The sequence below is a fragment of the Melanotaenia boesemani genome, chromosome 5, assembly GCF_017639745.1.
Source record: "Melanotaenia boesemani isolate fMelBoe1 chromosome 5, fMelBoe1.pri, whole genome shotgun sequence".
Taxonomy (NCBI): Eukaryota; Metazoa; Chordata; class Actinopteri; order Atheriniformes; family Melanotaeniidae; genus Melanotaenia; species Melanotaenia boesemani.
Genome location: NC_055686.1, coordinates 81429 through 98004, shown reverse-complemented (window position 1 = coordinate 98004; position 16576 = coordinate 81429). Strand labels below are relative to the sequence as shown.

The window sequence follows — 16576 nt, the reverse complement described above, 5'->3', positions numbered from 1 at the left end:
AACAGACTCTGGACACCATGTTTGGTCTTGTTTGACTTAACAGCAGCCTTTGGTCGCATTCCGTTTTTGGTTTGGGATCAAGATGGTGCCAGTGTACGCGGCCGGCCATTTGTCATTTGCAAGTTTAAGTTTTTAGTACTTTTACTGACAATCTGTCAATATAGCGACTCTTTACTGGTGTATGATCAACAGTCTCTCCTGGCCATACATTTTTCAAACAGAAATTTGGTGGATTTTAATTATGAAGATCAGAAAAGTTTACCCCTGTTCCTATCTGTGTTTCCCGCTTACCTGTGTCGTGCCTTGATGCCACCTTGAAGGAGGAAACGCCACCGTTGCCGGGGTATGCGCAGCGGTAGGCTGGCAAGACTTAAGAGACATCTGGCACATTGTTCTGTGGAGTCTCGCATTGCTTCCTTCCTTCCCAGCGCTCATTAGAGTCCATCTACGCCTACTTGGTTCCTGTTCCTGGGTCTGGATGACTCGCATCGGCTCTACCGTCCCCTTTTCCTTGCCTTTGGTGCCGCGGGGTGAATGTGGGAAATCTGTGGCCTCTCTGTCGGGTCTCCAGGACTTTCAAGCCTCTGGCTCCTCCTGCTGTTGTCAGGTTTGGTCTGGTGAACGCCAGGTCACCGTCAAACAAAACTTTCATCTTTTCTTACCTCTAACGAACTGGATTTGATTGCTGTGACAGACCTGGGTGAATGCTGGCGAGTCTGGCATCTTCTCTGAACTCACCAACCAATTGCTGTTTTTTAAATTCTCCACGGACTTCTGGTCGAGGAGGAGGAACAGCGACTGTGTACAGGAATATTTACAAATGTAAGCAGCTTTCTTTATCATCTTTTTCTAGCTTTGAACTTAATGTTTTTGAGCTGGGTTCGTCTTGTCCTATACTGTGTGCAGTCATATATTGGCCTCCTAAATATCATATCATGGTGTCTCCCTGAGGACCTGGAAATTCAGCCACACACACAGTGATAGATTCCAAGAAAGTAATTTATTTAGTCTGGGTAATGGAGGAGATGAGCAGGGTTTGGTCCAGAAGGAAGCGGTGGCGCCTTCCTCAGGTAAAGCAGGGAATAATATCCTGAAAGGGCTCCAGAAACAGTCAGTATGATCCACAATCCAAACGAGCAGAGATTTAAGAAGCCAAGAGTCATAAACAGGGGTAGCAGGCAGACTACTTAGCTGGGGCAGGCGAATATCCGTGGTCGTTCCAAAACAGGTCAAAATCCAGGAGATCACAAGGCAGGAGCAGTCCGACAGGGGATGAGGCAAGAGAAGTCCAAGGGCCGTAACTGGGTCAAACACAGGAATCAGAAAACAAGAGTAAACGCTGGACATCAACAAGGGAAAACAATGCTGACCATCTGGCAGGGAAGCAAGGACTGGAGTGAGCTTAAGTAGGGAGGGGAGCAGGTGAAGAGAGTGAGCAATCAGGATTGCCACAGGTGGAGCAGATCAGCATGATGAGGGACTGGAGGCCCAGCAGAGCAGCAACCATGACATTGTCTCTGAATACGAATCATGTCCCTTTCTTCTTCCGGCTCTCAACCGAGGCAGACGCTTTTTCTTCTCCCTCCCTACCACTCTGCCCTGCTACTGTCCTGTCATCTCTCTCTGAGCCTCTCTCTGCATTTCCTTCCAAAAACTAAATCTTGGGATATGGATCTGATCAGCTGGTCCCTAAATGCAATCGACCAAATTTATTCGAACCGGAAAACAGGCGTGGGGGAGCCTGCTTGCCCTGGCGGAACGTTTTCGGCTGGATATGTGATGGATTCCTGGGGAGTGTGGAAAGTCATGTGTCTGTCGATTCTTTCTGTCGAGGATGCTGAGGACATCTATACATTCGGTTTCATGATAACTGGGTTTCTGCTGTTTGGAGTTGGCGGTTTCCTGGCATATCGCAAAATTCGGACACTGTCGGCAGTCACTGACAAGCTGCCGGATTTCTGTGCTGGTGTGTGCCGAGCTATGAACAATCAGGCTGTGGCGGTACAGGAGCTGAATCGTAAACTGGAGGCTATTCCAGTTCTGGATGGCAAACTGGTTGCGATTTCTGGGCTTGTACGTGAGGTGGTCACCAACTTGGAGAAGTTGTCAGCTCGGCTGGATGGAAATTGACCCAAAATTCGGAGGATTGGAGTCGCCAGTGGGACCACTGTAGAGACTCAAGGCAAACGAAACAGCTCTGGCCTGAACCAAAACAAATGCTGTTATCAAATTTGGCTCCCTGTGCCGGCCTTGATGGCTGGCTGAAAGCTCCCTGGAATGTTTTGTTGATGGACGCTCAGTCCCCCCACCCTCCCCCTCACCCTCTTCACGGGCGATGGACTTCAACCTGGATCAGCCCTCAAGGATGCCCCACTATCATCAGGTGGCAGAGACTGTGAGGGAGAACTGGGGCAAAGTTCATATGCTCACTTCTATGCACACACATGCACCACACTCAAGTACACCATTACAGACACACCTCCCCGTTATTCACTGCCTTGCTGTCCTTCCACCTCCTTCCACTCCCGGGCAGTGAGTTGATTGGACGCGCTCTGTGAATGCAGCTGCGTCTGCACTTGCTGTGATGGGAGACCCCTCTCCTCCCCTGCCATGTGTTTCTGATGTTGTGATTGTCTGAGTTATGTTCTGTATGTACTGAGGAGTGTTTTTGTATCTCAATAATGGGCCCTTAGGCCCAGTGTGGAGATGCCTTTTTTATCCTCTCCAGCTACATCTTACTCCCCTAATGTTACCTTTCATCTATATCTAAGACAAGGAGCGCTGTAGAAATGGCTGCTCCGTCAGTGTATGCCTGTTCTGTTTGTGTCATATGTTGTTTTGTCTAGTCTTGGATGGGCTGTACTGAAAACATGAATTTCCCTGCAAAGGGATTAATAAAGTATTTTTCATTTTTTTCATTTCATTCATGGCTGGAAGACTTCTACTGTAAACAAGATTGATGTGCCAAAACAACTAAATGACTTTAGACCTGTCGCATTAACCTCCTTGTGTATGAAACTTTTTGGAAAAATTGTAAAAAGCATTATTCTAGAGCATGTTGAAGGGGAAATTGACCCCATGCAATTTGCTTACCAAACAGGAAAAGGAGTTGAGGATGCTAAACTGCTTTTAACACAATGCAGCCACATCTTTTGATGGAGAGGCTCTTAAACGAACTTAGACTGCCTCACTAGCTGGTCCTCTGGATTTTAGATTTCTTGACTATGAGGAAACCGAGTTCTTGTTACTAACTGTTTGTGAGACTGTGTGACTTTATCAACAGGTTCGTCTCTAGGCTGCATTTTATCATCTCTTTTTATTTTATACACTAATGAATGTGAAAACACTTTGAAAAGTTACTTGGTGAAGATGTCAGATGACACTGCACTGTTGTCGCTTCTCGGTCTGGAATCAGAACACGGGACTCTGGTTTGATTTCTTGGTGTGACTAATATCTTGGAGATAAACGTCACAAAAACAAAGGAACTCATTTTTGATTTTAGACATAGAAAAGTTCTTTCCACTGAAAGTACTATTCCTAACGAGGGCACTGAAATAGTTTCCTCCTATAAGTACCTCAGTACTTCCTTTGACAACCAGCCTAAGTTTGATGTCATCACTGCAGCTGTTCTGAAATGGGCTCAATAAAGAATCCATCTCTGGAGGAGACTGAACTTGTTTTCAGTCAGTCCCATCATCATGTATAGGTTCGGGCTTTAAGTGAGAACCTCCTGTGTTTGTCATTTATCTGCTGGAATAACTGCTAACTATCAAAGAGAAGAACAGTTTAGAAAGTAATGTGAAAATTTGTTCTGAAATCATATTAGTGCAGCAGAGGGACCTGGCTTTGTTCTGCAATAATCAGGTTGTCCAGAAAGCTGATCTGGGACCTTATTTATAAAACTGTACATAGCAAAGCAAACTACAGGTGGCATAGGTGGGTTGTGCAGATACAGCTGAGACTGGTAGCAGTTTATTTAGTGTCAAATAATATTTCTTTCTGGTTGCTGGGCACTCCATCTGGGTGGGCGGTGAAAAATCTTTTATCCCAACTGCTATTTTACTTTTAAATTCTCTGTAACTTGTTTAAATTTCTTTGGTTTTTTTATGTTTTCTCTTTGATACCCCTTCCCTTTCAGTACCCCCTCAATAATCACATGCATCATCAGTAGTCACTAAAGAACATTTTACACTGGAACTGGAAGGAATTTTAAAAACAAAACAAAAACAATGGAACGTTCTCTCATTAACAATGAATGAAAACCAAAAACAACCAAAAACAATAAGTCTGTTCTGTAAACAAAATTGTCTTTCAAAAAATATATTAAAAACAAATATTACACATGGGGCTCAGACAGAGAAAACTGGTAAAACGGAAAAATATATACTGTGCATCATTGCTGTTTATGAAGCTGAAATATCTCCCGCATCACTACGTGTCAGACTGATCAGTGAGTGAACCACACAGCTGCAACGCTGCTGCAACGTGACGCAACACTGCGCCTTTTTTAATGTACGCCGGGACACCGGCCCAAAAGTAATACGGCCCACTGAGAATCCTCTAGAACACTGATACTCATTCCGGTCCTACGAGGGCCGCAATCCAGCAGGTTTTCCAGGTATCCCTGCACCAACACACCTGAGTCAAATTAGGTGGCTCTAACAGCCAATCAGGTTCTACACAATGACTCATTAATTTGACTCAGGTGTGTTGGTGCAGGGATACATGGAAAACCTGCTGGATTGCGGCCCTCGTAGGACCGGAATGAGTATCAGTGCTCTAGAACCTTTTCTTTATCCGGCATTGCTGTTGATGTGTATTCCAGCATGAGAAATCGGAGCGTGAGAGTGTATGAAACCACTTAAATGCACGAGTTTCATGGCCCGATGCATGATAGTTGGCAGCCCTGTAAAGAAATGCGGCATAGTGGCTCGTACAGGTTAGTGCTTCACCACGGCCTCATGCTGCAACATGCTGCTGTCAAATATGACACAAGAGAGATCACGAAGCTAGAGCGTTCAGTTGAGATACTCCGTAGTGAAACCTGTTGTTATACACAGCCTATGGTAAAATAAGAAGAAAAAAGTTTAAAAAAAGAAAACTATTGCGGCCAGCAAACTTGTCGCACTCATTTTTTCTCCAATTAATTATTGCTTATTGTGACAGGCCTATGCAGAATGTAATGTAGAACTTCTGTGTGCAATTAAAATTCATTGTGTGTGCGGGCATACTCTTTTTCTCTGTGGCTTTTTTTGTGTGAGTGTGTGTTACCCTGCACATTAAGAAAGGGTGTTGTGCATAGAAACACTTTCTCATAAAGGACAGGAAATTTTTAATACCCCTCCGTTTGTGTGCCTCTGAAAAAACTTTGTTTGAAGGAGAATATAGCCCTACCACTTACCCTGACCCCTCTGTTCTAAAAGAAATTGGGACACCCCTCGCCCTACATGCGAACACGCAAAAAAAGGTGGTGGTAGGGTGGTGGGGGGAATGGTAGGGCCAAGGGGTTAAATGGGATTCAGCCCAAGTCTCCTGACTTCCACTTACCTCACTGCCTCTTCTGACCAAAAAAGTAAATGATATGTTTTTCTGTCCCCAGTTGCGAGAGATGCGTCATGAGAACCTGAACCTTTACCTTGGCCTGTTTATGGATTCAGGGATCTTTGCTCTGGTGGTTGAACACTGTCCCCGAGGAAGTCTGGCAGACCTGCTGGCTGATGGTGATGTGAGACTTGACTGGATGTTCAAGTCCTCTCTGCTCATGGACCTCATCAAGGTACCAGAATTCCACCTGTGTGAATACAAAATCAAAACCACTGAGTTGATGAGACTCTCGGGACTCAAATGGGTTGAGATCTTAAGTAATAAAGCATTGCAAGGTCCAACACACTGCTGATCTTTTTTCTGTTTGGAACTAAACTTAATAACAAAGGAACAAAGGAGGGTATTTTTCTAATTTTATAGTCTGATGGTACCTTGTGAAGTCAGTCCAGATGTGATTGCCTAGGTCCCGTCCTCGAGATCTACTATCCTGGAAATTTTAGATGCATCTCTTCTCCATCACACCAGAATCACATGAATGGTTTGTTACCCAGCCTCTGCAGAGCTGAACAACATGTAATGAGGGAATTCAGCCACTTGATTTAGGTGTTTGAAAAGGGTCGCATCTAAAAGTTGTTGGATAGTTGATCTTGGCAACTGGAATTAGGCACCCCTGGTCCATATCCTTTGGTTTTCACCTAGACTGTCCTTTCTAATTGGGCGGCATGGCTCAACAAGTTAGAGCGGACGCCGAACCCCAGATGGCTCCTGATGGGTCATTGTTGAACGCCTTGCATGGCAGCTTCTACCATCAGCGTGTGAATGTGTGTAAATGGGTGAATGTGATGGATGATGTACAGCACTTTGGGTATCATCCCAGGTACAATAAAGTGCTATATAAATATGGACAATTTACCATTTAATTGTTTTTATTTATTCTATTTATATTCTTGGAGTCAGGTGTACAGTTTCATTGCTTGGATTAATGGTCTGTTTCAGGGGATGAAGTATCTTCATCTGCGAGGTTTGACTCACGGCCGTTTGAAGTCCACTAACTGCTTGGTCGATGGACGTTTTGTCCTGAAAATCACAGACTATGGACTCCCCATGATCCTTCAGTCTCAGAACATCAGCCTTCCTGAGGATCCACAAGGTAATAACATGAATACATTAAAGAAATGTTGAACCCAAAGTACTAAAATAAAATATCCTTACATCATTAAAGTAACTTTTTTACACACATGAACTTGTGTTTACACCTGTTGGACCCACCGGTGGGTCCGTCGGGCTCAACAGGTTAATGCAGGAATGAAGGCTGGCAGGTTAACACCTACCTGAAGATATATTAAATAAACAAAGATGATGCTAAAAGGGAGGAAGCAACTCAACAGAAGACCAAACTGGGTAAAGAATAACTTACTGATTAACTGAAATTAGCACAACTGGAAAGAAAAACAGGATGAAAAACAACATGGACTACAGTAACTGACACAATGAGAAAACACACACCATGAACTAGCAAAGGACATCCGGAGCTTAAAGGGGCTCTATTATGCTCATGTTCATGTTCAGCACTTAAACACTGGAGAAAGCTCAGACAAGTCCACAAAGCAGAATAAGAACCCTTTAAATACCGAGGAACTAAACTGCAAAATGAGAAGCAGGTGTGACAATTACGACCCATTATCAGGACGCCGGAAGTAAATGGAACCGAAAACACAAGTCTACAAAAATTAAACAGGAAACAAGATGGAGAACTCAAAAAACTCTTATCAGTTCCCAGAGTCAGATCCACATGTCTGCAACAAACAGCCAGAAAGCCTCAGATCAGCTGAAACACTCAGTTCATTTAGATCCAGGTTAAGGACCCACCTGTTCTCTGCTGCTGGACTAGTTTTTATTTAGATCCAGGTTAAAGACCCACCTGTTCTCTGCTGCTGGACTAGTTTTTATTTAGTTCCAGGTTAAAGACCCGCCTGTTCTCTGCTGCTGGACTAGTTTTTATTTAGATCCAGGTTAAAGACCCGCCTGTTCTCTGCTACTGGACTAGTTTTTATTTAGATCCAGGTTAAAGACCCACCTGTTCTCTGCTGCTGGACTAGTTTTTATTTAGATCCAGGTTAAAGACCCACCTGTTCTCTGCTGCTGGACTAGTTTTTATTTAGATCCAGGTTAAAGACCCGCCTGTTCTCTGCTGCTGGACTAGTTTTTATTTAGATCCAGGTTAAAGACCCGCCTGTTCTCTGCTGCTGGACTAGTTTTTATTTAGATCCAGGTTAAAGACCCGCCTGTTCTCTGCTGCTGGACTAGTTTTTATTTAGATCCAGGTTAAAGACCCGCCTGTTCTCTGCTGCTGGACTAGTTTTTATTTAGATCCAGGTTAAAGACCCGCCTGTTCTCTGCTGCTGGACTAGTTTTTATTTAGATCCAGGTTAAAGACCCGCCTGTTCTCTGCTGCTGGACTAGTTTTTATTTAGATCCAGGTTAAAGACCCGCCTGTTCTCTGCTGCTGGACTAGTTTTTATTTAGATCCAGGTTAAAGACCCGCCTGTTCTCTGCTGCTGGACTAGTTTTTATTTAGATCCAGGTTAAAGACCCGCCTGTTCTCTGCTGCTGGACTAGTTTTTATTTAGATCCAGGTTAAAGACCCGCCTGTTCTCTGCTGCTGGACTAGTTTTTATTTAGATCCAGGTTAAAGACCTGCCTGTTCTCTGCTGCTGGACTAGTTTTTATTTAGATCCAGGTTAAAGACCCGCCTGTTCTCTGCTGCTGGACTAGTTTTTATTTAGATCCAGGTTAAAGACCCGCCTGTTCTCTGCTGCTGGACTAGTTTTTATTTAGATCCAGGTTAAAGACCCGCCTGTTCTCTGCTGCTGGACTAGTTTTTATTTAGATCCAGGTTAAAGACCCGCCTGTTCTCTGCTGCTGGACTAGTTTTTATTTAGATCCAGGTTAAAGACCCGCCTGTTCTCTGCTGCTGGACTAGTTTTTATTTAGATCCAGGTTAAAGACCCGCCTGTTCTCTGCTGCTGGACTAGTTTTTATTTAGATCCAGGTTAAAGACCCACCTGTTCTCTGCTGCTGGACTAGTTTTTATTTAGATCCAGGTTAAAGACCCGCCTGTTCTCTGCTGCTGGACTAGTTTTTAATTTAGATCCAGATTAAAGACCCACCTGTTCTCTGCTGCTGGACTAGTTTTTAGTTAGATCCAGGTTAAAGACCCACCTGTTCTCTGCTGCTGGACTAGTTTTTATTTAGATCCAGGTTAAAGACCCGCCTGTTCTCTGCTGCTGGACTAGTTTTTATTTAGATCCAGGTTAAAGACCCACCTGTTCTCTGCTGCTGGACTTGTTTTTATTTAGATCCAGGTTAAAGACCCGCCTGTTCTCTGCTGCTGGACTAGTTTTTATTTAGATCCAGGTTAAAGACCCGCCTGTTCTCTGCTGCTGGACTAGTTTTTATTTAGATCCAGGTTAAAGACCCGCCTGTTCTCTGCTGCTGGACTAGTTTTTATTTAGATCCAGGTTAAAGACCCGCCTGTTCTCTGCTGCTGGACTAGTTTTTATTTAGATCCAGGTTAAAGACCCGCCTGTTCTCTGCTGCTGGACTAGTTTTTATTTAGATCCAGGTTAAAGACCCGCCTGTTCTCTGCTGCTGGACTAGTTTTTATTTAGATCCAGGTTAAAGACCCGCCTGTTCTCTGCTGCTGGACTAGTTTTTATTTAGATCCAGGTTAAAGACCCACCTGTTCTCTGCTGCTGGACTAGTTTTTATTTAGATCCAGGTTAAAGACCCGCCTGTTCTCTGCTGCTGGACTAGTTTTTATTTAGATCCAGGTTAAAGACCCACCTGTTCTCTGCTGCTGGACTAGTTTTTATTTAGATCCAGGTTAAAGACCCACCTGTTCTCTGCTGCTGGACTAGTTTTTATTTAGATCCAGGTTAAAGACCCGCCTGTTCTCTGCTGCTGGACTAGTTTTTATTTAGATCCAGGTTAAAGACCCACCTGTTCTCTGCTGCTGGACTAGTTTTTATTTAGATCCAGGTTAAAGACCCACCTGCTCTCTGCTGCTGGACTAGTTTTTATTTAGAAGCTAAAATCTAAATCTGGTTCTTTTAAGCTGGAATCATGTTTTAATATTGTCTTTTATTTCTTGCATTTTATCTATTTTATTTTTGCATATTCCTTCTGCTTTTATTTCATTAATTGCATTTCTTTTCATCTTTATTATTATTATTATTATGCATATTATATATAATGCACTTGCCTGCACCCTGCTGTAATGATTTATGTAAAGCACTTTGAAATGTCATGTATATGAAATGTGCTATACAAATAAATTCGCCTTTGGCTTTCAAAAAGCACAAAATGAAGAAAAAAATGACAAAAACAAGAACTAAAGTAAAAATCCCACAGACAGAGATGAAACTACTCTGGTTGATCACAGCTCATAGAAAATATCTCTGTCCTGTTGAGAAATGTCAACACAAACAAAAATGACATTTGTTGTAAAAGGGCTGTGTTTCTTTTCCAACTCTTCTGGACTTAGATCTGCTGTGGACAGCTCCAGAACTTCTCAGGAATCCAGTTCGACCCGGCTCGTTTGCTGGAGATGTCTTCAGTTTTGCTATCATCATACAGGAAGTAGTCTCACGAGCACTGCCATACGCCATGATGGACATGCCTGCCCATGGTGAGACCACCTGAACACCTTTCTGATCACCTGGTCTGTCCACCCATCTGTCCACCTGTCTGACCCTTTTCTGTCTGATCACCTGTCCACCCATCTGTCCACCTGTCTCTCAGAGATTGTGGAGCGTCTAAAGGCGCCTCCTCCTCTCTTCAGGCCAGTTGTTTCTGTGGATGAAGCTCCTGCTGAGTGTCTCAATCTGATGAATGATTGTTGGAATGAAGACCCTAGCAAGAGACCAAGCTTTGATGACATCTTCAAGCAGGTGAGATCATCAATGCAACTGCCTCATTTCTAAATGTAAGAGGTCTTTCTAAACAAAAGGATCATCATCATACAAATAGTCCCAAAGTCTAAGTTGGATCACTGTTAGAGGCTAAATGTGCTAAAACTAAAGACATAAACCCAGAAACAATTGCTGCCTGCGTGGTGGTTACGACAGGTAAGTAAAGATGGAATGTCAGATTAGCTATAATCCATGTCAAACCAGTATCAGAAAGCCCCAGGAACGACTAAAGAGCATGAAAGAATGAGTGCTGGCAAGAAAACAAAACACAAGCGAAGTGTAGCAGTTAAATACTAGCTTTATTATTCACAGTTAATAACACAAAGTCATGTTGAGGCAAAAAGTTACTCTGTCAAGGAATGAGGAGTCTGGTCTGAAGTAAAAAAAGATTACAAGTTTATTGAACACAGGATTAAAATATAAAAGAATAGAATTGCAATCCGAGACACTGTTCAGAGGTCTGACAGCACAGAGATCTGAAGAGAATCTGATAAGAAACATACATGCAGCATCTTTTAAGCAGAATGATCAGTCACAACACATCATGAAATACAAACAAAGAGATTGTCTGTTCCTCACACAGGATTAGACACTTCAGCAAACCTAATGAGATGTTTTTCAGTTTCTTGAGCACGTAAACAACCTCAGTGACATTTAAGGCAAGATGCCCGGCTGGGTCATCCTGAGGCGCCTGGCTGGTATCAGATAAGTCACACAGGTCAGAGCGAACTGTTCTAAAGAATGAATAATAGAATGAATAATAGCGCCAGGCTACTCAGTACTTAATTACCAAAAACCCAAACAACATGTTTACCCTGAGAGTGATCGGTAGACACAATATAATAAAGGGAATAACGTGAAATTTCCCCAACAATTCCCCTCTTTTGATCATAATGAAACCCATTTCATATTGATCACATCAGAAAAGAAAATTTCATAAGATCAAAGCATAAAAGAAAAAACACAAAGATGCATCAAACAAGGAGTCGTACAGTGGACAAAAGGAGAACACCACAATCAACTAGTGAACCCAAAAACTCTTACGGTGATATCAAACTGCTAAGGAATACATAAAAACAAAAAAAAAGAAAAACAAAGGAAACAAACAAAATCAAAACAATGAAAAGAGCAAAGAAACAAAACACAGGAAAACCCATAAAAGAGAAATGTAATAGATGTAATGTAATTTTAGGGAAAAAAAACCCTCAATGATTATCTTCAACAAATCAAGTCCAATCACCATATTCCCAATATACATACAGACAAACATCAGAAGTTGCAATTCACGAGGATTCGAGAAACATCATCATAACTCTGAATGGGGAAACAAACCTCAAAATCAATCCAACACATGTGATTACCAGCAAAAAAACACATCAGAATACATATGAATAAGAATAAGAATCAGAACAAACTAAGATGACTAAACAGAAAACTATCCACACAATCTAAACTTCATCATCACCGAAAGAGGGGAATTGTTGGGATGGAATGCGGAAGCAGGAAGCATTCCTTCTGTTCTTCTGTCAGACTGAGCACAGCTGCAGCCACGTGCTCATTCCACAGAACAGAAGACACCTTTAAAGTTTCTGGAGAATGATTAAACCATTGTGTTTCAAATCTCTCATCGGGCTCCCGTGAGATGTTAGCAATGCACACACAGTTCTGAGCAGGGCTCGAGACCAAGAGGGAGGGATTTACCTCAGTCAGCTGCTGCAGAAAAATTTCACTCGGGAACTCCCAACAATAGCACACAGGATTTCCCAGGGGGTGTGTCCATGCTGTGATGACGGAGTCAGGGTTGGCCATAACTTTCACTCCATCAGGAGAAGATGTGAGACAAATGTTTAACCGACACATCAAATCTCTACCCAAAAGGTTGACCGGACAAACTTCAGACAGCAGAAATGAATGTTTAAATTTACACCCCGAGAGCAAATTACACCCAAGGGGCGCGGTCAACCATTCTTTCACGGTGGTCCCAGACGCAGAGATTGAATGCACAAAATTACCAGACATCTTAAGCGGCACAGAAAACTCAGAAGCCCTCAAAACTGACCTAGTTGCACCAGAGTCTACCATGAATTCAACGGTCTTACCCGACACCTCGACTTGTAGGGTTGGAAAAATCTTGTAGGCCTCAGCCGTTAAATGCATATACGTCCCAGTCTTCGTCGGTATGCATCTGCTTTCGAGCACAGAGATGGCATGGTTAATTTTGTCAAAGTCAGAGGAAACAGCAAGCGTTTCTTCATTGCAACAGAGCGAGGGAAAACTGCAGGTTTTTATCAGTGTTGTGACCTTCAACGTGTGTGTGTGTGGGAGCAGGTTGTGTGTGTTGTGTTATCTGTGGATTGTTTACATTGGGTGTCTGTGTGTCAGCAGCAGAGCAGGAAGGAAGAGAGAGAGAGCTTTCAGTTACTGGGTCAAAACTTTGTGTGTGTGTGCGAGTTACATCACCCAGAGATGAGGGGCATCTCCTGGACCCATCCTTGTCCGCCCCCCCCTCCAGTCAGTCTGAAATGGCCAGCTGCCGGCCCCCGTTTTGCTGGCGACACGGACACTCAGCCTTCCAGTGTCCCAGCTGTCCGCAGATATGACATGCATCGTGATGGCGGCCCCGTCCTCGAAAACCACGCCCACGTCCACGTGGAAAGTCACGCCGTCTGGCCCCCTGGTTTTGTTTTGGACCAGACAGCGCTGAATACATTGTCATTGTGGCCAAATGTAGTTCCTTGTCCTCTTTAGTCTTTTTCTTTGACAGCTTTTCCTCAACCAGGCGTTGAGCATGCCTGGCATATTTGCGAACGTCATCAATACGTGGGCTGACATCCCACCCAACCAACTGTCGCTTCAGTTCATCCGCGACTTCAGGGTGGAGGCCCTTAATGACAGCATCAGCGCACATACTTTCCCAAGGGGTGGAGGAACGGGCTTCCCAGCCCGGTGAGGGTGCAGTCTGTCCTCCAAAAGTTGAGACTGTGGCACAGACTCGGTGGATGAAATCATCTGAAGTCTCCCCTGCCTGTTGTTTGCAGGTGAAAACTTTGGTCATGTTCATTGAGGCCGGGAAATTGGTACGTACCTCCTCTGCCAGTTTGTCTACCGCAGTTTTGTAGAGGAGATTATCATCATGGCCCCAGTCAGGATTCCCCAGCCTCAGATCAGCGGCGGGGAGTTTGGCCTGGATCTTAGACAGTTCAGTCACCTTAAGCCGTCTGGCCATCATCCGGCGGATCTCTGCACCTGTGGGGCGGAACTCCCGGCAGAAAACAGGAAATTCATCAGCAAACTTTGGCCCAGAGGTGACAGGGTCTGGCAATTGGGCCCCCACCTCCGCCACCTCGGTCTCAGTCCATGTTCGGAAGACCAAAATGGGCCCTGTGGGACCCGCTACTTCGACCATGGGGCATAAATGAGCAGATTTCAGGCCATCTTTTCTCAGGGTCACCGGGGAGGTTCTGCCGCTTTTGTGAGGGGCTTTGGACTTTTTCTTTTCCTCTGTGGTCTGCGGATCGGGCTGTGGTTCGGCCTTGGGCGGTATCAGTTCAGGGGCAGCAGCTCCCTCCAGGGATGGATCGTCGTCGTGGTCCTCAGGAGGAGGTGGTGGGACTGGGGGTAGGCAGTCCAAGTCTGGGTCCGGAGAGGCTCCCAGCATCGTCAGGTCTGGGCACGGGAATGAGGTGTTCTGGCCCCTCGGGCCCGATGGTGGACATGCAGGTAGAGAGGATACAATGAGTTAGTTTTCAGCTGAGAAAAATTAGACACAGCAACAGAGGTTGCCGTCCGCTTATCATGGCTGTTGTCAGGTCGGTGCAGGTCAGTCTGTGGAAGGTCAGTAAGTTTTGGAAGAACTCTGGCGTTCTGTTTTCTCTGTCGACGCTCACATTCTGCGAGCCAGTTTGTTAAACCCGCCTGATGTTTTTCTAAGCGGTCCCAATCTGAGACCTTCACCCGCTTCTGTGATTTTAATTTGTCCCTCATCTTATCTAATCCTTCTTTAGTTATTTTTAGTGCCGCCGGGCTCAAAGAGCCTTCGGCTGGAAAAATACCATTCTGAATCCACTCCGCACACACTTCCACACACACCTTCCCATACTTACGTTCCATGAACTCAAAGAGTTCACCGCGGGGCGTCGCCGGTGTTTTGGAGCTTACATTACCCATGTTTACCCTTAAGCACGGGGAGGAATATTCCCACACCTTAGACTACAGACGTCTCTGTAGAATACGGAATAACGGCTAATCCGTCCGCCCTATCTCACTGCTTTCCAGCGAGAGACCCACTCACACCCTTGTGAAGGGATTTTAACCTGCCCAGATCTCCTAATGAGGCTTCCAGGCCTGCTCCTAGTAAGCGGAGCTCCCAAAACCCCTTGCTGCCCGTTTTCCTACTTTTCTAAAAAAGGAGAGATGTGTGTGTGCGTGAGAGCAAATTAAAATCCTAGAGTAATTTCTCACTCACCAGACTTCCTTGACAGGATGGAAGATGTTCGAGGTCCTGGCGGGCCAGTAAGGAGATCCACGAGGAGTCCCCCATAAACAGAGGCTGAGACGTACTCAGGTTGATCAGACACCCGTCGTAAAACCCGAAACTGACCACGCAGGAGCACTTCTGACACCAGGTTGTTGAGGCAAAAAGTTACTCTGTCAAGGAATGAGGAGTCTGGTCTGAAGTGAAAAAAGATTACAAGTTTATTGAACACAGGATTAAAATATAAAAGAATAGAATTGCAATCCGAGACACTGTTCAGAGGTCTGACAGCACAGAGATCTGAAGAGAATCTGATAAGAAACATACATGCAGCATCTTTTAAGCAGAATGATCAGTCACAACACATCATGAAATACAAACAAAGAGATTGTCTGTTCCTCACACAGGATTAGACACTTCAGCAAACCTAATGAGATGTTTTTCAGTTTCTTGAGCACGTAAACAACCTCAGTGACATTTAAGGCAAGATGCCCGGCTGGGTCATCCTGAGGCGCCTGGCTGGTATCAGATAAGTCACACAGGTCAGAGCGAACTGTTCTAAAGAATGAATAATAGAATGAATAATAGCGCCAGGCTACTCAGTACTTAATTACCAAAAACCCAAACAACATGTTTACCCTGAGAGTGATCGGTAGACACAATATAATAAAGGGAATAACATGAAATTTCCCCAACAGTCACAATTTCCTTAAGGAAAGGAAATGAGAGCCTTGTGTGTAACTCAGACACTGACAAACAAGCAATACAGGTGCTCGTCATAAAGTGAGAATATCGTGAAAAAGTTGATTTATTTCAGTAATTCTCTTTAAAGGAATTACGGTATTAATGACCATGGTATCCTTGTTATCAACTGGCCAGCAAACTGGCCTGACCTGAACCCTGTAGAAAATCTGTGGGGTCTTGTGAAGAGGAAGATGTGATAAGCCAGACCCAACAATGAAGAGCTGAAGGCCACGATCAGAGCAACCTGGGCTCATAACACCTGAGCAGAGCCACAGACTGGTGGACTCCATGAAACGCCGCATGCTGCAGGAATTCAGGCAAAAGGAGCCCGACTAAGTACTGAGTGCTGTACATGTCACATTTTTCATGTTTATACGTTTCATGTTCATACTTTTCAGTTGGGCAACATTTCTAGAAATCCTTTTTTTAATCGGTCTTAAGTAATATTCTAATTTTCTGGGATACAGAATTTGGGGTTTTCATTAGTTGTCAGTTATAATCATCAAAATAAAAGAAATAAACATTTGAAGTATGTCAGTCTGTGAAGAATGAATGTCTACATCATACAAGTTTCACTTTTTGAAGGGAATTACTGAAATAAATCAACTTTTTCATGATATTCTGATTTTATGACGAGCACCTGTATATTAACAGCTGGTACAAAAGAACATAGAGACATGAAGAAAAGAATAAAGAACTTTCCCAAAGCGTAGGTGCCATCCATTGGTGGGACATGTGATTACAACCCCACAAACACATGCCCTGTAGCACCATGGCTCACATGGGTTTCACCTGGAAGCTCTACAAGGAACCAAATCATCTGGAAAAGTACTTTAGCAT

The 16576-nt window shown here is 44.1% G+C and overlaps 1 protein-coding gene and 1 long non-coding RNA gene across 2 annotated transcripts in view; one reads left to right on the top strand and one right to left on the bottom strand.

Moving 5' to 3' along the window:
* Nucleotides 1-16576, top strand: part of LOC121639480 (retinal guanylyl cyclase 2-like) — a 56343-nt gene that overhangs the window by 32501 nt on the left and 7266 nt on the right. The window contains exons 12-15 of the mRNA XM_041984722.1: nucleotides 5601-5777; nucleotides 6542-6695; nucleotides 10092-10235; nucleotides 10349-10497. Of these exons, the coding sequence (XP_041840656.1) occupies nucleotides 5601-5777; nucleotides 6542-6695; nucleotides 10092-10235; nucleotides 10349-10497 (624 nt within the window). The remainder of the gene's footprint in view (nucleotides 1-5600; nucleotides 5778-6541; nucleotides 6696-10091; nucleotides 10236-10348; nucleotides 10498-16576) is intronic.
* LOC121639481 lies at nucleotides 942-15276 on the bottom strand. The gene is made up of 3 exons (XR_006010170.1): nucleotides 15266-15276; nucleotides 12180-12183; nucleotides 942-1301 (listed from the first exon to the last, which is right to left on the bottom strand). It is a non-coding gene; the product is annotated as an uncharacterized LOC121639481 (long non-coding RNA).